The sequence below is a fragment of the Passer montanus genome, unplaced genomic scaffold (assembly GCF_014805655.1).
Source record: "Passer montanus isolate IOZ18808 unplaced genomic scaffold, ASM1480565v1 scaffold8, whole genome shotgun sequence".
Classification (NCBI taxonomy): Eukaryota; Metazoa; Chordata; class Aves; order Passeriformes; family Passeridae; genus Passer; species Passer montanus.
The window spans coordinates 15637899-15662000 of NW_024373256.1; the positions used below are offsets into that span (position 1 = coordinate 15637899).

Genomic DNA, 24102 nt, shown 5'->3' on the forward strand with positions numbered 1-24102 from the left:
AGTTTACGTGCCCTGGCCTTGACCATTTCAGGGTGCCCTTTCCACTGCCTGTGAAGGCATAGCTGGCCCAGAAACATTCCAGCCACTCTTCTCCAGAGCAGAGGGCTCAGCTCTGCAAAACCAAGGTGTCTGTCTGCAGAACCTCCAGAAACTCAGCTCTGGGCTGTAGTGTTGTGTGGACCTGCTGTCTCATCACACCAGGGTGGTGCTGAGGAGTTGAAAGGCCGAGCTCTGTGACAGCCTGGATGGAGTGGCAGTGAGGTGACAAGAGTGCTGTGTCCTGGGGATCTGCCTTGTGTGGCATTCCCACCCCATGGGCAGTGTTTGGCGAGCACCAATGTGTGGTTTTGGCAGCAATGTGCAAGACATTCTGCTCTGGAGCAGGAGGTTGCCACAGTGGGAGAGCATCCATGGAATAGCATCCATGCTGCCATTGCCAGTGTGAAGGCTCCACCTCTTATTTGTTCTTCTGGGCTACAGGTCTTCCCCAAGGACAAGGTCGCCTGTGGTTTACCTTTGTTTTCCAAGTGTCAGAAACCCCTTCTGAGACCTTCAGGTCTTCAGCAGCTGGCAGAGCACACCATGCTGGGGCTGGTTGTGTCTGACGCTGTGGGTTTGTCCCCCCGGTTCTGTCTCAGGGTACGTTGGTGGGCACGTGTTGTCCTGTGTCACACAGGGCCTTGCACAGGCACAGGGCAGTCTTGTGCTCCGGCCTGTGAAGCCCAAGCCCATGATACAAAGCAGGTAGTAAGAAAGTCACCCGCCTGGCTCATGGCTCCGGTGCTGGCTTCATCCAGGTTGTGGTCTTTGCTGCAGGATTCCTTGGTTGGAAATGAAAGCATTTCCTGCATCACTCCATGTTCAGTGCAGGATGATGCGCAGCCTCTCACACCTCTGTCCCCCCACCACTGCCCCTCCACCCCAGGGCATTTCAGGTGTGGCAGTTCTGCTGATGGGCAGTGCCTCATCTGGAGGGTGTCACATCACATGCCACTGGCTCTCCTGCTGGGAGGTGACTCTTGCATGCAGAGTGCCTTATGTTGGAATCAAGTGCCTTTCAGCAGCCTGGCTGGCACAGCTGTCCTTCATGGGCTCAGAGAAATGGGCCTGGAGGTGATTTAATGCTACTGTGCAGTGTGAACAGCTGCCTTCTGAGGAGTTCAGCTCCCCATGGGTGTTCAAACAGCGAAGGCTAACCCTTGTAGCCCTTGGGAATAGGGGGATAATAAGAGTTTATGGAGAAACTGAGGCATAGAGGTTTTAGCTCTATGCTAAAAGAGGCCATTCTCCAGCCAGGTTCCCAGCCCTGGAAATGGCTTTGGCCTGTCCCTCTTGGCCTCTGCTGCAGTGCATCCCTCTTCCCACTCATCAACACCTGGTTTTTGGGTTGCCCTTCTCTGGGTGCCTCTCACTCTCCCTCTCTGTGGGGCTGGAGTCCCTCATGCCCCAGATGCCAAGAAGTTCTTCTCTCACTTGGCTGCAGAAATGGACTCAGCATCCCAGAAATTCAGGCTTTGGTGCAGGAGCCAATAGTCACACAACCTCCATCCAGAAACCATCATTATCGGTGGCTTGCTTTTTCTTGGTTTCTTTGAACTACAGCTCCCAGGATGCCTGAAGATATGCAGACATCCCGAAGACAGTGGTTTCCCATAAACTTTTGGGGTTTCATGCTTTGCAAGCAGGAATGTTTTTATTGCGTTGCAAATGCCTTCAAGTCCCTCAAACCTCCATGGCAGCCGCGGGGGCTGGAGCCGGCTGCGCGGGAGGCATGCCAAGGGCTTTTCTCTCCTGCATTTTTCCCCTTCTTGCAAGAGGGACCTTTGTAACTCCCTGTCATGCCTTTTCAAGGGAAATTTTGGACTGGGAGGAAGTTTGAAGAAGCCATGATTTGCCTGTAGGGATGTGTTTCCCATTCTCCTGGTCCCCATTATTTCAAGGGCTGCTAAGCAGCGTCCTGTGTCCTCACGAGTACTGAAGTGCCTTGGGCAAGGTGGGGAGGGGTTTTCACTGAATTGGGAAGAACTGGGACACAGGGAAGAGAAAAATATGCAGATTCCTGCACCAGTGCAATGAGCCCAGGAGACTGGGGTTTAATTCTGACATGCTTACAAATCCTGAGGGAAAACCTGAGAGGGACGTTTTGGTTTGGCATGGACAGATGTGGTTGGAACTGTGGCCTGGAGGGTCTCCACCCCCAGCCCCCAGCCAGATCCACCCAGGGGCCAGGGCACAACATTTCACAGGTGCTCCGCAGGTCTCCGCAGGTCTGCATCCCATCCTGGGACCAGGAGGTGCTGGCAGCAGAGTGGGCTCTGTGGTGTGGGCCCAGCTGTCCCTAATAATCACTTACTCTCTGCAGGAGAGGAACCGCAGAGGGCAGATTGGGGCTGTGGTAACATGGTGGCATTTTATGGTCGCGTTCTTCTGACCATTAAAGTACTTCAGTGAGTTTTTCTTGTTTGGTGCTGGTGAGCACCAGTGTTACATCTCATAATCAGGCTTGTGGTATTTTGCCATTCTCTTTTTACCCTTTGGTTGTCCAGGATCCTCCATAGGTTGGGATTTAATAGGTCTTAACTTCTTTGATAGGCCTTTACCAGTTTGAGGAACTTTGTGAGTGAAACAGAGAGGTACTGGGTGCCCTCGGGGGTCACCAGAACCCCCAGATACCCAGATGGTGCAGAGGCAGCAGAACCATGGGTCAGGCTGTGTCTGCCATGGGATCAGAGAGTAGTTGGGATTGGAAGGCATTTCTGGAGATCATCTTGTCCAACCCCTGCAAAAGCACAGTGTCACCTACAGGAGGTTACAGAGATCATTCCCAGGTGTGTTTTTAACACATTCGGGGAAGGAGACTCCCCAGCCCCTCTGGGCAGCCCATTCCAGTGCTCCATCACCCAAAGGGACGTGTCCTGGCCCTGCTTTGTATGGCTCCTGAGCACTGAGGCCAGTGGGATGCTGAGGGGGTCATTTACGAGCAGCTGTCTGCTGCCTCTGGGGTCTGGGCTTCCTCTGTGTCACCCTCCTCCCATTGTTCAGCCTCCCTGCAGGCCCGTGCAGGCACACTTGGGCACACGAGCGCTTCGGTGTGCCCGGCACAGCAGCTCCCCTCACCTGCCAGGGCCGGGCGTGCTCTGGAGCAGACGGGTGCCAGCCAGGAGCTGATCCATGGAGGCTGCGGCCGGCTCGCCCTAACCACATCCCTGCTCCCCGCTCCTGGAAGGGCCCGGCCGCCCGGCAGCCCAGAATAACAAGCTTCTCCATTCCTGTGCAGCGTGGGACGCGGGGCCATGGAAAACAAGAGGCGGCTCCAGCGCCAGGGCCGTGCACAGACTAAACAATGGCACATCCTGCGGGGCGCCTGTCCCCGCACAGGGAGGGCCGGCTGCAGGCCCCGGCTGGGCACAGCTCGGTATGGCACGGCTCGGCTCGGTACAGCACGGCACAGTTCAGTACAGCACGGCTCAGCTCGGTACAGCATGGCACGGCTCAGTATGGCACAGGCACAGTGGCTGGGCATGGCTCAGTATGGCACAGGCACAGCTCGGTACAGCACGGCACAGTTCAGTACAGCACGGCTCAGCTCGGTACAGCATGGCACGGCTCAGTATGGCACAGGCACAGCTCGGCTCAGTACAGCACGGCACGGCTCGGTACAGCACGGCACGGTTCAGTACAGCACGGCACGGCTCGGTACAGCATGGCACGGCTCAGTATGGCACAGCTCGGCTCGGTACAGCACGGCACGGCTCGGTACAGCATGGCACGGCTTGGTACAGCATGGCTGGGCATGGCTCGGCTCGGCTTGGTACGGCATGGCTCAGCTCGGCACGGCACGGCTCAGTATGGCACAGCTCGGCTCGGTACAGCACAGCACGGCTCGGTACAGCACGGCACAGTTTGGTACAGCACGGCACGGTTCGGTACAGCACGGCACGGCTCGGTACAGCACGGCACGGTTCAGTACAGCACGGCACGGCTCGGTACATCATGGCACGGCTCGGTACAGCATGGCACGGCTCGGTACAGCACGGCACGGCTCGGTACAGCCCGGCCCGGCTCAGTAAAGCATGGCCCCGCAAGTATGGCACGGCTCGGCTCGGTACAGCACGGCACAGCTCGGTACAGCACAGCACGGCTTGGTACAGCACAGCACGGCTCGGTACAGCACGGCACAGTTTGGTACAGCACGGCACGGTTCGGTACAGCACGGCACGGCTCGGTACAGCACAGCTCAGCTCGGCTCAGCTCAGCACGGCACGGTTCGGTACAGCATGGCACGGCTCAGTACAGCACGGCACGGTTCAGTACAGCACGGCACGGCTCGGTACAGCACGGCTCAGCTCAGCTCAGCTCAGCACAGCACAGCACGGCACGGCACGGCACGGTTCAGTACAGCACGGCACGGCTCGGTACAGCACGGCTCAGCTCAGCTCAGCTCAGCACAGCACAGCTCGGTACAGCACGGCACGGTTCGGTACAGCACAGCACGGCTTGGTACAGCACGGCACGGCTCGGCTCGGCTTGGTGCTGCCTCTCCACGTGTGGGCTCAGCTGGCAGGAGTGGAGGGAGGTGAAGGTCCCAGGAGGACTGAGCCCCTCAGGAACCTCCGCACCCATCCCTGTTGAGGGAACATGAACAAAAACATCGGTTGGATTTAGTCCTTTTCTTTATTTTCCAAGCTATCTTTTTAATTAGGATAAAAGCAGTAATTGCTAATAGGGGAATTCTGAAAACCTGGCTCCTGGCAAGACAGGAGCAAGTCTGCACGTTCCTCTGACTTGGCACATGGACAATCCATCATGCTCACACAGTCTGCTTGGAAGAGCCCAAGTGCTCTGTCCTGCTGCTCAGGAAGGAGTGATAGATATCTTCATTAAAAACAATCGCAGAGGGAAATGATAGAATTCTTAAAAACAAGCAAAGTGATGGGAATTTTGCCCAAGGAAAGGAATTTTTGACCATGTAATTTTGTAGGTTTTATTTATTTGTTGTCTATATATGGATGGATTTTTGGGTTTAAAGTAGGCTGTTAATTTTGAGAGTCAAGCACACTGGTATGTGCCAGTCATGAAATGGTCCTTGTCAATGATCTGATTCATGGTTGGGAGTCAGAAAAAGATCTTTGCTTACATAAAGTCATAGGATCATGGAATGGTTTGCATTGAAAAGGACCTTAAAGCCCCTCCAGTTCCACCCCCAGCCATGGGCAGGGACACCTCCCACTGTCCCAGGTTGCTCCAAGCCCTGCCCAGCCTGGCCTTGGGCACTGCCAGGGATCCAGGGGCAGCCACAGCTGCTCTGGGCACCCTGTGCCAGGGCCTGCCCACCCTCACAGGGAACAATTCCTTCCCAATATCCCATCCAGCCCTGCCCTCTGGCAGTGGGAGCCATTCCCTGTGTCCTGTCCCTCCATGCCTTGTCCCCAGTCCCTCTGCAGCTCTTCTGGAGCCCCTTTAGGCCCTGGCAGGGGCTCTGAGGTGTCCCTGGAGCCTTCTCCTCTGCAGGTGAGCACCCCCAGCCCTCCCAGCCTGGCTCCAGCCCCCACAGGGTACCTCTGTGACCTCCTCTGGATTCACTGCAGGAGCTCCACTCATTCCTGGGCTGGGCCCCAGGGCTGGAGGCAGCTCTGCAGGTGGGGTCTCCCTGAGAGGCAGAATCCCCCCTCCTGCTGCCACGCCAGGCTCAGCCCAGGCCAGGCTGTTCTGGGTGCTCACGGCCAGGGCAGGTCCAGCTCTCAGCCAGCAGCACCCCCAAACCCTTCTCTTCTTTTCAGCTGTTTTACAGCACCAAATGGCAGCAACAGAATCTTAATGTGACAATGGGACAGGTGTGCAGATCCCAGCCTAAATATTGCTTAGAATCTGGAGAGAAACTTCCTGATTGTCTTACATTGTCTCCAGGATCCCACCTCTTGCAAGGTCCTGTAGCCCCTTTTCAGACCACATTTGTACTCCTGGGCTCTCAGCAGCTCATCCTGCTGCCTCCTTGCTGTGCCCACCCTTGGGACGCTTGCTGTGGGGGTGGGTTTCCAGCTGGAAGGTGTCTGCTGGGGGGGAGATGATGCTGATGCAGGTCCAGTCCCCCCAGAGGCACAGTCATGCTGGGGTGCAGCATGACTCACCAGGCTGTGGCACATGTGCCCAGCATCTCTGTCACAGCACAGATGTTGGTCAGAGAGGGGACAGTTGTTATTGTCAAAATGCAAATGAGTAAAATTATTGTTCTGAGAGAGAATTTTTAGGGGAAGGACATGCAAATTTACCTTCCATTCTGATTGTGCATTAGTATTAAAATGCAGTGTTTGAAAGCCAAAACAAAGGAACATTTTAATTTGGGACTCATCAGATGGTTCCTTCTGCTTGGATTAGCATCATATACTTTGCATCAAATGCTCTAAGTTTGAAAAAACTCTGGTTTTCAAAGAAAACAAAAAGATGTTCTAAAAATGCCAGCCATTTTCAGGGATTCTGGCTGCTGTCAGCTGTCCTTAAGTGACTGGCCTGGCGCTGAGCATGGATGGGCTGGTAGGAATAGGTTTTGTGGGGTTCAAATAGGATGGATGGTTGGGCTCCCTCCTGGATGCTGTTTCAATTTGGCTTCTAAATATCTTAGAAAAGTTTGGATGTTAAGGAAGATTTCTTCACTGTAAGAAACAGAATGGTGCTCAGGCACTGGAATGGTGCTCAGGCACTGGGAGGGTGCTCAGGCACTGGGATGGTGCTCAGGCATTGGAATGGTGCTCAGGCACTGGAATGGTGCTCAGGCACTGGAAGGGTGCTCAGGCACTGGAATGGTGCTCAGGCACTGGAATGGTGCTCAGGCACTGGGAGGGTGCTCAGGCACTGGAATGGTGCTCAGGCACTGGGAGGGTGCTCAGGCATTGGAAGGGTGCTCAGGCACTGGTCTGGTGCTCAGGCACTGGAATGGTGCTCAGGCACTGGGAGGATGCTCAGGCATTGGAAGGGTGCTCAGGCACTGGGAGGGTGCTCAGGCACTGGAAGAGGCTGCCCCAGGAATCACCATCCCCGGGAGGATTTAAAACTTGTGTGGGTGTGGCACCTGGGGATGTGTCTCAGTGGCTGCCTTGGCAGTGCTGGGGGCATGGTGGGATTGGATGATCTGAGAGGACTTTCCCAACGTTAACAATTCCATGAAAAGCTGGGCCAGGGTTCTGCTCTGAGGCACAGGACCCCACAGGTGTGGTGGGACCCCAAGCTTACCTGGAGGGTGCTGACAGCCCTCACCATCAGGGGTGAAGGAGTGGGTGCGGGGTCAGGAGCTGTTTGCAGACAGACAGAGGCTGTGCTGAAGGGATGGGTTGTGTTTCTCTTCTTGGCTTTCCATATAAACACCCTCCAAATAAAACTCGCCTGTCCACAGTGCTCGGAAGCAGCTGTGCTGCTTATTTAAACACACTGTGAGGTATCTCCGTCCTGCTCCCCCTGCTTCCCTTCTCCTTCTTCCTTGGAATACTGACCTGCCTCGTGTTGCAGACCAGAAATAGAGACTGGCCACTGACTTGCTAATTGTAATGCAGCCTGATAATGCCAGCTATAATTAGATCAAGGTATCCAAGTCCTTTTGCTGGCAGACGTTTCTGTGACCCTGTTATCATACTTTGAATAGAGAATCCCGTCTGCTCTGCCTGACTTCTGGCTGCAGAGCCAGGACCTGCAGAGCCCAGCTTGGTCCTTTCTAGGGAATCCAGCCCAGCATCGGTCCTGGTGCCTGCATCTGCTCGCCTTGTGAAGAGTCAGGCTTGGCACAGCAACACTCACTGACAGGCTTTAAGCACTGATTGCAGCCCCCAATATCTGGCAAATGTCAGTGACCACTGAGACTTTTGTTGTTATAAAAATCCCTTCCCCAAATTCCCAGCTGCCCTGGACTGTGGTTTTCAGGGGGTTGCACTCTGACCCATTTTTACTGTTTTAGGTTAATTAGAACAATGGGTTATGTTGAGATGAGCTGTGGCAGGGGGAGGAATGGTTCAGGGTCTCAGGATCAACTTGTCTAGAGCTGCAGCCTCATATCCCAGGGCTGTCAGACATCTCTCCTTGTTCCCTTTTGATGAGCCCTCTACATTCTTTCCTTACCCTCTCATGCATGTCCTGTCACTCTTTCCCCATCTGCAGCATCCCTGGGGTCCCTCTCCCTGGCCTTGGGAAGCCTTGGGCTGCTGCCCAGCTGTCCTGCTCTTGAGCACCCTTCTTGCTGGGTCAGAACAGGCATCCCCAGCTCTGTCCCACCAGGGACAGGGTGGTTTGGGTGTGCAGCTGTGTCCTCAGCAAATGGGTGAGCCAGGGCCCTCACAGAGCTCATTCCCTCAGCACTGCATGAGCCTTTGGCTCCTTCTCTGCAGCACCACCGAACCTGCACATCAGATCCCCAGCCCTCTGGGACAGCTCATGGGAAAGCTTGGTTGAGTGGATATGCCCGAATCCATCACTTGCTCTCAGTATGGCTGCCCACAGCTGCTCCGACATTCTGTCTGATCTGTCCTGAGCTTGTCAGGGAGGGAACTGAGACCCCCTTGAACACCAGTGTGCCCTAGCGGGGGAGAGGTTTCCTAATGTCATATCCTGCAGGCAGGCCTGGGGCTATCACAGCAGCAGAGCTCACCAACTAATCATGGCTGAGTCAGCCTGAGAAGTGGGACACTGAAATCCCAAAGGAAAAGCAGGGACTTGGAGGAACTGGATAAGGCAGTGCCTCATCCTTTGTGTAGGAGCCAAACCTCCTGAGGTGTTCTGCTGCCTTGGTAGCCCACCTGAGCCCCTGTGCTGTTCCATGGGGAAGGCACCTCAATGCTGTGTTCTGGCAGGACATCGTCCTAGACTCCCATTTCATAGAATCCTAGAAATCATGGAATGGTTTGGGTTGGAAGGGGCCTTCATGATAATCTTGTTCCACCCCTCTACTGTGAGCAGGGACACCTCCCACTAGTCCAGGTTGCTCCAAGCCCCATCCAGCCTGGCCTTGAACACTTCCAGGGATCCAGGGGCAGCCACAGCTTCTGTGGGCACCCTATGTCCAGGCCTCACCACACTATAAGCAAAGAATTTCTTCCAAACATCTAATCTAAATCTCCCCTCTTTTACTTTAAAACTGTTTCTCCTTGTCCTGTCACTATAAAAAGTACCCAAGTAAAAGGGCATGCTGCCTCTTTTTCAGTCCTGGGTAGTGCCTGGGGAGTGGGGGGTGAGTGGGGTTGAGCCTCCAGAGGAGCAGCAGAAGAGCAGAGTGCCATACAGACAGAGGAGTTCATCAGCAGAAGCTCTGGGTGGGTGACCCTGGCAGGCAGCACTGGTCATGTGCAATCAGCATCTGTCCCCAAGCTCAGGAAACACATGGGGGTCCTCAGGCAGGATCCTCAGCACTTCCCAGCTCACCTGGAGCTAAGGTTTGGGCTTGGAAGATCCCTGTGGGTTATGTCGTGTGTCGGTCCCCAAAACAGTGATGGAAGAGCTCAGTCCATGGTTTGTGTGCTCCAGTCATGGGCAGTGCTCACAGATTTGGGAGGCTGAGGAGGAGGAATGTCAGCAGAGTGGAATATGTGGCTGTCTGCAGCTCACCAGACTGCCTGCATGGTCACCCATGAGTCCCTGAAGGTTGAGACCAGTGGCCCAAAGCACTTTCTCTCCTGCTGAGGGCAGGGGCAGGACAGCCTGGCAGTGTGGGGGCTCTTGGGGCTTCCTCCTCCAAAGCTCACCTGGGGACCCCAGAGGTTTTGGTGGGACTCAGAGTAGTTTTCAGCATCCCTGCTGCTGCTTTCTGCCCTTCTCAATGGGAACAGGTAGTGAGGCAGGGCCATGCAGGGTGACAGGGGGTGCCAGCAGGGTTTGGTGACATGTCATTGCATCAGGGCTGTCACAGCAAACCCAAAGCAAATGGAGGTGAGGCATCGCTGCCTTCTGCCTGGTAGTCCCTCCACAGCTGGGCCTGGTGCTCCTCACCTGAGCTTGATCCCGCTCACCTGAGCCTGGTTCTCCTTGGCTGGGCCCTGTGTCCCTCGTCCCAGCCTGGCACCCCCATCTGAGCCCGCACAGGCTCCTGGTTATGTAAAACCACGGCAAGCACAACCAGGAGATTCTTCAGTGTCGGAATCTGAGTCACATGGGGCTGTTTTATTTCCCCCTCTGCTAATCTCGTTTCTATAGAAACAAGATTGGGAGGAAAAAAAAATAAAAGAAAAAAAGAGCCAAGCACAGAGCAAACGAGAAACCTGAGGTGATGGGTGAGGGAAGCGGAGGTGGCAGCTGAGGAGGTCAGGCGGCGCGGATGGGAGCAGGGACCCCGCTCAGGATGGGAGTGTGCACAGAGGGGACAGGGACTCTCCCGAAGAGACGCCCTGGGATGAGCTGCTCTGGCAGTGGGTGAGCCAAGCACCAGGAGCAAAGGGAGCAGAGGCTGTGCAGGTGAGTGAGCATCGCTCGTGCGGCTCGTGGGCATCTGTCGCTGTCGCTGTCCCTGCAGGGCTCACTGGGGTCCTGGCCCTGGCTGCTGCTTTGGAGGCGCTCTCACGGCTGGGGCCGTGGTCAGGGGGAAGCGTGCCACCGGTGAGCGGGGCTCGCCGGAGTGGTGTCCGCAGCCAGCGCTCGCCTGGAGGCTGACTGCGTGTTCGTGGCCATGAGGGTTTCCAAACCCTCGCTCTCTCTCTCAGAAGGCTGCTCCCTGCTTGGGAAGGACCTTTCCAGCTTTAGTTATTTTCCTTCTGTTTTATCCTGACTGTACCTGTGCAAATATCAGCGGAGAGCAGCCAAGCCCCGCAGCGCGGGGAGTGCGGGCTGTGTGCTCCCAGCACTGCTCACCCCGGGCACAGCCGTCTGCCCCAGACCGGCTGCAGCCAGGATGCCCCTGGGATAAGCCCGGCTCAAAGCTGTTTGTGCCGGGGCTGCTCCCCAAGCAGGGAGGACCAGCTGAAACGCTGCTTGCTTGCCTGGGCTGCCGGCAGCCCATGGCTCATCCCGGGACTGTTGCCTGTGCTGGTGGAAGAGGCTGGGAGCTGCCTGCCCACATCTGGGTTAGTTCAGAGCCACAGGCACGTGCTGGCTCCCGAGTCTCAGGCTAAGGAATGTGCAACAAGTGGGAGCTTTCCCTGCCTGGATGTGATATCTTGTGGGATGGATGGCTGGTGTGTGTGTGGCGGTGAGGGCTTTGGCTGGGTGCGTTGGCGGGGCAGAGGTGTTGCTGGTGCTGGCCATCCTGTGCCGGTGCCAGGGTAGGCTCTCTCGTGACCTTGGCCATCCCTCACCTGTGCTCGGTGCAGTTGTGCCTGCATGGCCCCTGGTGTCCCTGCGGCTCCGGCCATGGCAGAGCGCTGCAGGGTGCCTGCTGAGGCACCCGGGCTCCTGCGGGCACACTCACCCCGGCGGCTGCAAACTGCCCAAAGGCTTTTAGCGGATCACCACAGGGGAGGGAGGGATGCGGAGCCGAGGGATCAGGATTTTGCTTGTCATCACTTCCCAGCTGTGGTGTGGGGAATGCGGTCGTGATTGTGAACCCCTGGCCGGATCCACGCCTGTGTGTGGTGGGTGAAGCCAGAGAATGGATCCAGTGCCCGTGTGTTTCTGTCCTGAGCTTTGGGAAATATCACTGCTCATCTGCCTGCCTGGCCAGCGAGGGGGTGGAGGACGGCGCTTTAGTCCCTTGTCCTCATCCCAGGGCAGCTGAGGGACTTGTGTGCAGGGGAGCCGTGTCCAGTGCCGGCTCAGTGAGCTGCTGGAGGCACAGGCAGGATGGGGACAGGCTGCCAGCCCTCCATGTCCATGCTCTGCCTGCCTTCCCACTGCCTCGGCAGGCTGGGGTCTTTGACAATCACCCCTGTGGGGCTGGACTCCCAGAAAACCTGTGGGGCAAAGGGATGGGTACAGGCTCGTGTCACACAGCGCGCTGGGGCGGTGGCAGCTGTACCCTGTGCTTAGCGGGACTCTTCCCCCTTGGCCAGCCTGGCATCCAGGTTCTGCTCAGGGCACTCTGCTCAGTCTGGTTGGACACTCCCAGGCTCGCAGCACACACCAGGCTGGGGACAGTGCTGTCCCTGTCTCCCTTTGGCAGCAGCCTTTGCCTATCCCTGCCTACTCTGTTCAGGGTGCTGAGTGCCACGGCTGATGCCAGGGGGGAGTTTGCCATGCCAGACCCTGCCCCTACCTGTGCCTGAAGCAGTGGGCTTAGGGGGGACATGTCACATGGAGGCTGTGCTTTGCTGTGCCACAGTGGTGGTCCTGCCCTCTGGGAACACCAGCTGTCTTCTGTCCAGAGCTTTGGAGGGAAGGGCTGAGGATGGATATTGCTGCAGGAGCCTTCAGCACTGATAATTATTTCTGGAAAAAGATGCCGTGTTCTGACTTAAATGCTGACATGGGACTCTGAACACGTGTAATCTGGCTGACAGATGGCAAAGTCATAGAGGTGTGATTTATGATACAGCACAGTAGCTGAACAACCTTCTCTGGTTGTCAGGAGACAATTCTTCCCGGTGCTGCGGTTGACGTTCCAATTGATGGCTTTTCCCACGTGTCCCCTTGGTGTGTGGGGACTGCCTTGGCAGGTGCCAGCTGTGTCTGCCGTGTCAGCCCTGGCTGTCAGCCCTGCTCTCCAGTGCTGAGCTGCTGCAGAGATGCTGCCTCTGAGGGAGGGCTGGCCAGGTGAGCCCGGACCTTGCCCGGGTGGACCTGCAGCAGTGTTGTGCAGTGGCTGGGCTGGGGGAGCAGTGCTGGCCTTGTCCCCCCCTGTGGCTGGGATGAAGCTGGCTCAGGATGACAGTGGCACCTGGGGCTGCCTCCCCAGACCAGCACTTGTGGGGCTGAGTGTGTGGTCCTGGTGGGGGAAGGCACTGAAATCTTACTTGTCAGATAAGCACAAGGGGGAGGATGCTGACAACCACAGGGAGTCTGGCTTACCTGCATGCCCTCTCCATGCCTCAGTTTCCCTGCTTCTGCCTTAACATCCCTAACACTGATCCTTCTTAAGGGACAGGGACATCTATTAATGTTTGGAAAGCACTTGGGAAGTAACGCTGTGGTCTCCACAGCATCCCCCTCTGTGTGCTGGGGGCTCACCCCTACTGCCACCTGCAGAAGCCCAGACCTGGCACAGTGCCCAGAGCTGTGGGAGCATCCCAGCCCTTGGCACAGCATCCTGGCCCTGGGAGCTCTCTGACCCCAGGGGACCGGGGCAGCTCAGCACAGGAGCTGGGAGGAGCTGACCCACCATCAGGGCCCTGGCAGAGCAGGTATGATTCATTCCCCTTCTGCAGCACAGTTTATGTAAAGCAGCTCTGTATAAATCGCCAGATGATCTGTAATGTGCTCCTGTCTTCTAATTAGTGATGCTTCTGCTGAAGCTTTGTGGTCTGGCAGAGGTGAGGGAGGCTGGTTCATGGCTGGATGAGTTGCTGACAGTTCTCATGGGGGAGGTGTTGGGCTGTCAGAGCTGTCACAGCCATTCCTTTACCTGGCCTGTAGCAGCTGGAGGTGGTGGCCAGCAGGTCTGGGGGCTGAAATCAGCACCCCAAGGTTCTTGGTCAGCTTCTGACTCGTACATGGACTGGCTTGTCTGTCCTGCATCAGGCAGATGTGGGCAGCACTTGCCCTGGACTGGAGAGCATCCATCCCCTGTCTCCCTGTGCCTTCCCCTTGATGCCATGACTGGGGATTCACATGTTCCTGAGCACCCAGGTGGCTTCTCCAGCCCACCTTGCCCCCAGGACTAACTCTCCTTCATCCCTAGCCCTGATGACATGTGGCACATTGCCCTGTTTTCATCCACCATCTCTTCTTGACAAATGCTGTTGGTTTTATTCAATTTGAAGGATGCAGTGCTGCTCCTGCCATGCTTGGGCAGGTGGATACATCCAGGTAAAGCTCCTGGGTGTGTGATTGTCCCTGTGGTGGTCATTGCAAGGGCCATGTACTGGCACTACAGAGGCACTTCTGACAGGGGCTGCTGCCTTCCTGCATCTCTGCAGGGCATCTAGGATTTCCCAGCCCCTCATCCCTCAGGTTGGGAGGGGTGGCTGTAATGGTGCAGGGAGTGTGGTGGAGGTGGGGTCAGCACAGCAGACAGGGCAGGATTCTGCAGGCAGTCCCCAGATCTCAGGAGATAAACACCCACAGCATCCTTTCAGCTGGGGCTGGAGCCCTCATCCCTGCAGGGTGGCAGGAGCTCCTGCTGGGCAGGTGGGAAGGGGCAGGAACAGCCAAATGCCACTGGGGAGGTGCTATAGGGAGCCAGCAGCACCTGTTCCCACTACCCAGCCTCATTCCTGGGTCAGCCCTGCTCATCCTGGTGTGGACACCATGCCTGGGGCTGCTGCAGAGCTCTGGCTGTCGATGCCCACCTCTCACCCTCCCTAAATGGAATCTTCTCCTTTCCTGCTGAGCTCTGACACGAGATGAGAGGAGAGTGAGGTGGTGGGGACAGTGTTGGTGCCTGGCTCTGCTCTATGGGCACCAGGATCACTCCTCTTCATCGCCTCTTTCTCCGGCTGTGCGTGGGGGAAAGCTAGGCTTTGGGTTTCTTGTTGGGTTTCTTTTAAGGCAAACCTCATCCTTTACATCAAAGTAGGATTTTTTTCTCAAGAATGTAAAGAATTGCCCTGGAAGGTCTGAACAGCTCTTTGCCGGCAGGGACTGAAGAGACAAGAGTCCTCTCCAGAAAGCTGTCTCCACCCCAGCAACAGCAACAGCAATTCATAAGTTGAAAAATAAATCAATAACCAGTTAATGAATTGAAGATGTTTAAATTGTAGCAGGGAAAAAACTGTTAGCTGGTCAGGACTGGCCTAAGTACTGTGAGGAAAGGCAGGGAACTCTCAGTTCTGAGAAATAGCTTCTCTTTTTCGCTTTCTTTGGTGGTATTTTGTTTGGTTGAGGCGGAGAGGAGAGGAGAGGAGAGGAGAGGATTTGTTTTAGCAATGTGTATAGGTTCCAAGTTCCTCCCCAACTCTGTCCTTCATCCCCTGGGACCTCTGTCAAATCCCTCCTGTCCCCTTCCCTGCCCAGCCTGGGGCTGGCTGAGCAGTGGGAGCAGGTTGTGCTGGCACATTAAAGGACAGGAGGCAGCAGCTGTGACACTGTGTGTGGCAGGGCTGGCACACAGCCCCAGTGCCTGGTCGTGTGCCCAAGTCTGGTGTCCCAGCTCCCCAGGCTTGTCCTGCCTTGCTCCCACGCTGGCAGCAGGGATAGGCTGTGCTGCCGTGCCCAGCCCCGGGCTGGGGGTGCCACCCTCAGCACAGGGGGCTCTGGGGGCTCCCAGAGGGAGGCAGAGGGCCAAGGGTCTCTGCAGGGCAGGTGCCTCCTCAGCCTGTGAGCCTGTGTGCCACTGGGCTTGGGGACAGGGCAGGTGTGCCCTGTGCCAGCAGCTGTCCCTGGGCAGGGCTGGCATGGACTGGGATGTGCAGCACGTTCCCCGAGCCTGTGGATGGAAGTGCTTTTCCCAGGTCCCAGGGGCTGGGAGCGACGCTGGAGCACCCCACCTGGTGGGAAGGGGCTTTGTCAGCACAGACAGGTCCTTCAGTTGAATCCATTTGCTCCCACACATTTCTGTTTCTCTCTCCAAAACCTCTCCGCTGTGGGCTGATTCCCATGTCAGCCCTCCTCAGGGAAGCTGTGCTGGTGCTGGGGGGCCGCAGGGGCTCCGGGGTTTCTCTGAAGGAGAGTGTGGCCTTTGATTCAGTCTGCTTTGGTTCTCTCCACTGATGAGTCTCTGGCTGTTTCTCCAGTGCTGGCTGTCACCTGTTGGAGTCTGGGGAGGAATGCACAGCCCGGGGAGGTGATTTTGCTGCACAGGGAGCAGGACCTGGCTCTCTCAGCCTGCCAGGCTGCAGCTCCAGTTTGGCTAGCAGGGATGTGTCCGTGTGCTGGTCCTGGCCTGCTGAGCAATGCTGCTGCTCCTCCACTTCCCACGCCCAGGGCTGGTGCCACTGCTCGCCCTCCTTTTACACCGAGCAGCTCCTGGTGCTGTGCCCCGGCCGTGCCCTGGGGCCAGGGCTGCAGTGCCATTAACGCCTTTCCTCTCCCCTCCCCAGGTCGGAGAGCAGCCTCGCTAGGTTTGCCCACCGCTTGTCGGTGAAGCAGAAGCAGGAGAAGAGAAGGAAAGCTGAGTATGGCTCGGCCGAGCTGTCTGCCTTCCGGCCCAGGTCTCTGAGCATTGAATGGTAAGAGCTGCAGGACAGGCCTGGGGGACAAAGCTTCTGCCTCTCCAGTCGCCCTCCTGTCCCCTTTTCCCACTGCTGCCGTGGTCGAAGCGATGTCCCATGGGACAACGACCCTTCAAACCCCTCCACCTGCTGCAGAGGCTCCCCCAAGGTATCAAAGGAGAACCATCCCCCAGCTGAAGGTCTGTCAGGGCTCATGTGGGTAAAGGGAGTGTCTGCTGAGCTGGGGCACACAGCCTGTGGCAACCCCCACCACTGCCCCCTTCCCTTCCCTTCCCTTCCCTTCCCTTCCCTTCCCTTCCCTTCCCTTCCCTTTCCCCGGAGCTCCGGGCTCCCTGCCTGGCACTGCTGCCCTGCCTGGGGCCCCGGTGTGAGCACAGGTCCCCAGAGCTGTCCCCTGGGGCAGGGAGGCATTCATCCCGGGCTTCTGAGCTCTGATGCAACAGTCTTGGAAGCAGATCACAGCCAGCCATCCCTGCGTCCTTCCCTTCCCTTCCCTTCCCTTCCCTTCCCTTCCCCGGAGCTCCGGGCTCCCTGCCTGGCACTGCTGCCCTGCCTGGGGCCCCGGTGTGAGCACAGGTCCCCAGAGCTGTCCCCTGGGGCAGGGAGGCGTTCATCCCGGGCTTCTGAGCTCTGATGCAACAGTCTTGGAAGCAGATCACAGCCAGCCATCCCTGCGTTAGAGGTGACCTGCTAAGGATATTTAAAAGAGCTGCTGGAAATTGCATTGCTTTCTGCTTCCTTAGATGGATAAAGGAGGGTAAAACTTAAAAAAAAAAGAAAAATGCTTAGAAATTCCAAGAATGTAGAATTTGGTTTTCAATTTCCCTGCTTTTTTTGGAGATCTTTCTGGCATTTTTTGTGTGTTCTAACACTTCAGTGTGAGGCTGTGGAACGTTCCTCAAAGGTTTCCTTTATCTGTGAGGTTCCTTGAGCATCAAAGCTCACCAGGTATTAATGAACCAAAGAATTCAGGATATTTGGGGACAGACTGCTTTCTTCTCCACTTACACAACTTTCTTCCCTTTGCTAAGAGGATATCATGAGGAAACCTGGTCTGCAATTACTCCCAATATCCCAAAGAGACAAATATGTGAATTTGTAATTTAGCAAATAGGGAAACAACCAAGAGCTTACTAAAAACAATCAGAGCTTGTGTTTATTCTTAACAAAGAAGCATGAGAAGCCAGCAAATCTCTTTCCTCCCTAAATGTGCCTTTGAAGCCCCTGGGTCCCAGTTTAGCCCTGTTGGGGGATATTTGTGGTACATTTTCCCCCACTCCACAGCGTTTTCCTGGGGGAAACCATCTGTCTTGCATTTGGCACAGCACCTTGTGCCGCGAGGACTCGCAGCAGTGGCAGACGATGCTCTTTTAGAGGGATTCTGTAAAGCAGCCTGGGAAGGAGCTCTGGCTCAGCCTTTGCCTTTGCCTTTGCTTTGCTGTGAGGCTAAGGGAGACAGTCCTGATGTCCCCATCCTGCAGGGACACAGGCACAGCCAGGCAGGACTCTCACCCTGTTCTGGGGTTTTATCCATGGCTTGGAGACATCTTGGGCTGGATCAGACATCACCCTGGCAGCCAGGATTGGGTGGGTCAGGCTGCTGGAGCTCAGGGGCTGGCAGGGCACAGAGGAGGGGTCACCCCAGAGGGTCACAATGATGAGGGGTGGCAGTGGGCTGAGGACCCTGCCCGCTGCCTGCTCCCATCCATCTCACGTGCACAGGGCCTCAGAGAGGCATTTGAAGATTTTTCCAGCCTTCTCTGCAGCCGTGACCTGCTAGGGGATGTCCTGGCCTTTTCCTTGGTGTGAAACAGCTTTTCTCTGTGTTCCCTGTACATCACCAGGGATCTCTGCTCCTCACAGCAGGATGAGCACCCTCAGTTAGTGACTCCAAACCATCCTGGGCTGCAGGTGAGGCTGCTCCTCAGTGCTCTGGCTGATGGGAAACTTGGCTCATATCCTGCCAAATCTACAGATGCCTAATTTGTCTTTCAGAGCAAATACCTGCCCACATCAAACCTGTCTGTATTTACATCCCAACGTTCCCACTGCACTCTTTCAGCTGCCTCTGTGCAGAGGTGAACACCCACACTGTGTGTGATGGGTTCAGCTCATCCCACATGGTAGGAGTGGCATGGAAGAGCAATGGGCCATGTTTTCCCAAATCAGCAGCTTCTGAGAATCCTGCCCATCTTTACCTCAAGGCTTGAAGGCACAGGACAGCTTCTCAACCTGCTGTTGCCTGTTGCCAAGGAAGAGGTAGAAAAGCATGACATCATCTGTGCTCTTTGCTTTGAAAAGCTGGGTGTCAGTCTGGGACAGGAATTAGAGTTTCCTGCTTGAAATTCCTACCGAAGCATTGTCAGTACAACTCATCCCCACACACGGCAAGCTGAGCCAGTCTTCCAGTGTTCCCAATTATTCAGATGCTCAGGTAGGGGTGGATGGAGCTGAGGTGGAAGAGAAGGAGCTGCACACTGTGTTCCTGCACTGAGCACAGCCAGGTAGGACAGGACACAGATGCCTTCACCTCCACTTGGCCCTTGTCCAGTGCCAGGAGCCCTGGGCCAGGAGGTGCAGTTCCTTGCTGCCACAACGAGTGAGGGCTGGATGTGCTGTGCTGCTGCCGAGCCCAGGGATGCTCCCAAGGCAGGTCCCACAGTGCGTGTGTCCACCAGAGCACCTCTCTGTGGCTCAGGGGACACGCTGGTGGGCCGTGCCCCAGGCACAAGGCAGCTCTATTCCCATGGCACGTGTTCCTGTGCTGCACCATGGCCCTGCTCCCCAGCCCGGCCAGCAGCTAGCGAAGCCCTGTTAGTTCCACTTATTAAAAACAAAATTGCTGGGGGGAAGGGAGAGAAGGCAGAGAAAAAGTGAAGTATTGAGAAAACACTTCTTGCATTCATACGTTGTTTGCTGAAATAAATACTTCATTATTAGGCCTTTTTTAGGGTATTTTTTTTAAAGCCAGTGCCACAAAGTCCCCAGTGTTCGGGCCTGTGAATGTGCCGGATCACCTCAGCCCATGGCTCCCTGTGCTGGTGTCCTGCTGCTCAGAGGTGCTGGAGAGGAGCTTTCCCAGTCTTTGGGAGAAACCTGGGGGCTGCACATGTCTGGTTTTGCCCAGGTTTTCTGATTCCCTTCTCCTCTCTGCTGGATGGTGTGTGCTGGGTCACCAAGGCAGCTTATGCTCCAAATGAGGCAAAAGTAACTTAGGCAAGGAAGGATTTGGGATTTTGTTTATTAAAGCTCTCCTTTCTGTGGTGTTTGGTCCTAATCTAGCTCCCAAGCCTAAACAGCACAAGGCTACTAAAGCACTCTTGACTTGAAGCCCACCACATTCTGCTGGTGGGGGTGAAGAAGGTGAAAGCTGATGATTCCCATGGAGTCCTGACAGTGTTCTACAGCAATGTCAAAGCTCCAATAATCCCTGTTCTCCCCACTTAGAGTGAGCAGAGGCCTTTTCTCCTCCAGTGTCTATTACCTGAGATATGCTCCACATATATCTTCCCTCTTAAGTGGGGCTTAATCCAATGGAAGGGCTGTGATCCCTGGTTTGCTCTTGTGTGAGCAGAGCTGGGAGCCTCTGTTCCCTCTTGCATCCTCTCAGCCCCATTGCTCATTGAGAGTTTCAGCTGTGCAGGTTTGTCCTTCTGAAATCCTTTTGTCCCTTCCTTTTCCTTTTTAGCTCTAGCTCTGGTTTTCCTTCTGCTTGTTCCTGGGTTTGGTTTCCCCCCACACGCCTTTTCCCATACTCACCACTTGTTCACTCTGATTTCCCTCTGTTTTCTCCTTCATTGCTTACTCGCTGCTTTTTCTCTCCGGGCTCCTCATGTTTTCCCTGTCAGAGAGCCTCCCTGTGATCCGTGGTTGGAATAGCCTATTCCCATGGTGCCAGGAAAAATGCAGCACATTCCTGCCTCCCCCCGTGCCCTTATCTCAGTTCTGCTCCTTGGCTGCCCACCACGAGGCTGAGCGTGCTGGCAGCAGTGTCAGTTCTTGGTGGCAGGCGGCTGCCGGGGGCTCAGCCCTGCCTGCAGCTCGTGTTCCTGCCTGGCCCTTGGCTCGGCGCTGCATCCCATCCTCGCTGCCAAAAGCTGGGATGTCAGGGAGCTGCCTGCCCAGCGGCCACCGTGCAGACCACACAGGCCCAGGTGGAAGGTGCCAAGTGAGCAGGAGCCACCAGACATGGGAACCTCGCTGGCACCATCGGGTTGGTGAAGGTGGCAGATGACTGCTGCTGCACTCTGCCTTGTGCTTTGGGTTTGGTTGTAAAGAAGATTTTTAAGGGAACTGTGTTCATGGAAGTTATTCAAGGTGTAATATTTCCCCTCTGAGTGGTCTTGGTTCTCCCTGTATGGCTGGCTATGGAATCCCTGCTGTGGAAGTGCCTCCCACATTGGTGCTGTCGCTGCTGTGGGCAAGCAGCCAGGTGACCTGTCCCCATCCATGGGGTCCTCTTCTCCTGGTGGAGCTGCAGGGCTTGGAGGAAGTGCTGAGCTGCCGACTGATCCATCCCACTGTTCCTGATCCAGTGCATGGGACTGCTGCTGTTGCACAGCTCCCTGAGAACTGGTGCTGTTCCCACAGCTGTCCACAATCATCTGGGGCTGTCCCCAGGACTCTCTGTGTGACATTTGTCCCTTTGCCAAGTCAGCCAGCACAAAGTGAGTTGTCATCAACTTTTTGGGAGGGAAAGAGTAGCAGCACCATGAAGATGGTGGGCTCAGAGCTCCTGCAGGTTTCACAGCCCTACTCGAGCTGTCTCACTCCAGAAAAGTCTTGGAGCTCTTTCTCTTCCCAGACCAGAAAGCTCTTAGCCTGAGCAAGGGAAAACAAGGGAAATGAGGCCATGAGCCTTGCAGTGGAAAGGAAGGAATGCGAGAGCCTGGAAGCTGTGGGAGCATGTGGGAGCAAGGAGATGCTTTGGGCAGGCTGAGCTGTGGGCACCATGTTGGCAGTGCTTTCTGTGGGGGAGCCAACCTTGGAGAGTGTCACCACCCCTATCCTGCAGTGCCAGCCAGGTGCCAGGTGACACACAGCCCGAGGTGGCACACAGCCCGAGGTGACACACAGCCCCGAGGTGACACACAGCCCCAAGGTGACACACAGCCCGAGGTGGCACACAGCCCCAGCACAGGTCCGACCGGGCCGGCGCGGTGCTGAAACGAAACGCGAAGCGCTTTGTCTCAACTGGGAGCACTTTAAGCCCTCGCTCGGGAACAATGGCCAAGCTATGGGGTCATTTGTTCTGGTATTTCAGCAGCTCCTCATGATTTATGGGATGTTTTGTTCTGCTGCTTGTCTTAGCTTCCCCCTCTCCACCCTCCCCCTCTCCATCCCTTCTCCATTTCAGCTCCTCCTCCCCCTGCTCCCAATTCCCCTAATAGCTGTGGAGCCTCTGTGCCTTATGAAGTCATGGTGTCGGTGACTTATTGAATTAGGCGGATGGGAGCTGGACTTCCACACTGCACCAGGCTCTGCCGGGGTGTCCGGGCTCCCGGGGAGCAGGGGCCCCTCGCCCGGGGCTCCGTGCAGCCGGAGTTTCCCCGTGTGGCAGATGGACATTGCCATCAGCAGGATGCTGCACCGTTGGTTTAGAGGCAATAAATGTGGTCCAGAGAAGCTGCAGCCCCAGCAACAAAGAGGGCTCTGTCCGCAGAGACCCTCGAGTGCCAGGGGCTCTGCTGGCTGTCCTGGTGTGCCATCCTCTCCTCACCTCTGGGAGTGAGGTGGGTGCCGTTAGGGACCCGGAGTTCCTGGTGTTGAGCTGCACGTGGGACAGTGTGGTTCAAGAGCTTGGTTGTGTCCCTAGCAGCCTGAGAATGGCCTTGGCCATGCCTCTGGATGTACTGGGAGAACAGGTGCTCACATCCCCCTCCCCAGAGCGGGAGGGACAGTGATTTAACAGTGATATGAAGGACATGCTGATGGGGGTGGGGAGGAGCGAGCCCTCCAAGCATCCCTGAAAGGCAGATTAACCTCAGGAGAGCATTGCAAAGGAATAATTTACTTGAGAATGATCACTTTTTATCCTCATTTTCCGAGTTGCCTGCAGGCAGGCAGAGGCTGAAGGGCAACTGGTGGTCCTGGTGGGACTGCAGGCAGTCCTTAGCCTAGAGGCAGCTTTGGCAGAGGAGCCACAGTCCCTGCAGCTCCACTCCTGCTGCCTCATGCTGCCAGCAGGGAGCTGGGAGCATCCTGACCTATGGGTACAGATGGGAAAGGAGAGATCTTGTGCCTCCCCTCCTGGTGCCACAAGCCTCTGGGAGCCGTTTTCCTCCTCAGGAGAGGCAGCTCAGCTTGTGATTATGATGAGGCTGGAGAGGTTGGGAGCAGAGTGAGGCCTGGAGCCTCTCTGTGCTGCCACAGGTTCCAGCAGGTCCAGCACTCTCTTCTCCATTTTTTTCTCATGTCACTGCAGTGGGAGAAATTGAGTCCTTTGGGGAAGCAAGAGAAGGAAAATGTCCAGGGAAGACTGATGTCCAGGTTCAAGGAAGACTGATGTCCAGGTTCAGGGAAGATTGATGTCCAGGTTCTCCCTGTCTGGGACCAGAACTCTCAGCCAGATCTCTTCCTCTCTGAGATCACAGGCAACAAATAACATTTAAAAGACAAATATAAAATATTGTGCTGATTTGGTGCTGTGGCCATTTCCCTCTGCTGGTAGCTGATACCTCCATAAGATTATTTCTCAGTCCATTACCCTCAGCACACTTTAATTTCTCTCAAATAGCCTAATTGCCTGATTTGTTTTCTTTTATTGTCATCATCCTTCTGCCATTTCCCGTGGCCAGGATCTGCAAAGCAGGATATGTGCCTTGGTCCCTGCTGAAGAGTGTGGAAGATGCTTTTCATCCTGTAGGATCTGCATTGGTTCTTCTCCATGAACGTGCCTCTGCCTGGAAGGTGCCAGTGGATTTCCACAGCAAGCAGCCCAAGCCCCATGGATATACTGGGGGAATTTCAGAGATGGCACAATCCTTGGTATGAAAGGGAAACCTCATGGCTATCTAAATCTCAGTGCAAATCAAGCCTTTCCACACCACCTGGTATTCCCATGGAATCCCAGAATGGTTTGGGTGGGAAGAGACCTTAAAGCCCATCCCATTCCACCCCCTGCCATGGCAGGGACACTTTCCACTGTCCCAGGGTGCTCCAAGCCCCATCCAGCCTGGCCTTGGGCATATCCAGGGATCCAGGGGCAGCCACAGCTGCTCTGGGCACCCTGTGCCAGGGCCTGCCCACCCTCACAGGGAACAATTCCTTCCCAAAATCCAGTGTAAACCTTTTGGTATGAAGCTGTTCCCCCTTATTCATCACTACATGGTGCCAGTGCACTGGATTTGGAAGGTCTTTGCTCTCCCAGTTCCCTTATCCAGCACACAAAAGTATCTCAGTATGTTTCTTTTAATGAGAATATCCATAATAGTCCTAGTTTCCTACTATTGGTCAGGTCTTCAGGTCTCCAGCCATGACCTCCTTCTCCATGAGCCAGTTTGGACTTGGGGAAGGGCAGTGTGGAGGAGTTGTGTGTCTAGAGCAGCTCCAGCAAGGGCAGCAGCACACTCTAGTTCTGGAATGCCAGGCTCCCTCCATCCCTGGGAGCAGAAGGGATCACTGGTCCTGCTGCTGATGCTTGTGGAGATGTTGGGCCAGGAAACAAAGGAGCATGGACATATCCAGATAGTCCTGACAGCTGGCATTTCCAAGGTATTCCAGTACTTTTAATCCTTCCTTGAGCAGTGGCAGTCACTGTTGGGCAGGTTTCCTCTGCTTTTAGTTTCCTCTGGCAGAGACAATTCTGCCTGCCAGGGCTTCAGACACCTCCTGTTTATCTTCCTGGAGAGTATCTCACAGTGCCAGGTTGATATTGGATCTACTGGCTTGGATGCTGGAAGGATGGGCAGCACTCTGTGGGGAGGCCAAATGG

General features: G+C 55.7%; 1 protein-coding gene across 10 annotated transcripts in view; it reads left to right on the top strand.

Moving 5' to 3' along the window:
- Window positions 1-24102, top strand: part of LOC120513061 (ankyrin repeat and fibronectin type-III domain-containing protein 1-like) — a 245860-nt gene that overhangs the window by 188627 nt on the left and 33131 nt on the right. For 7 of the 10 annotated variants that reach the window (XM_039732031.1, XM_039732028.1, XM_039732029.1 and 4 more), the window contains one exon: window positions 16038-16166. The exons of 1 other annotated variant lie outside the window; for it this stretch is intronic. In XM_039732031.1, coding sequence (XP_039587965.1) covers window positions 16038-16166 — 129 coding nt within the window. Of the gene's footprint in view, window positions 1-10207; window positions 10426-16037; window positions 16167-24102 lie in introns of those variants that run through there. 2 more of the 10 variants (XM_039732035.1, XM_039732036.1) reach the window with 2 other exon arrangements.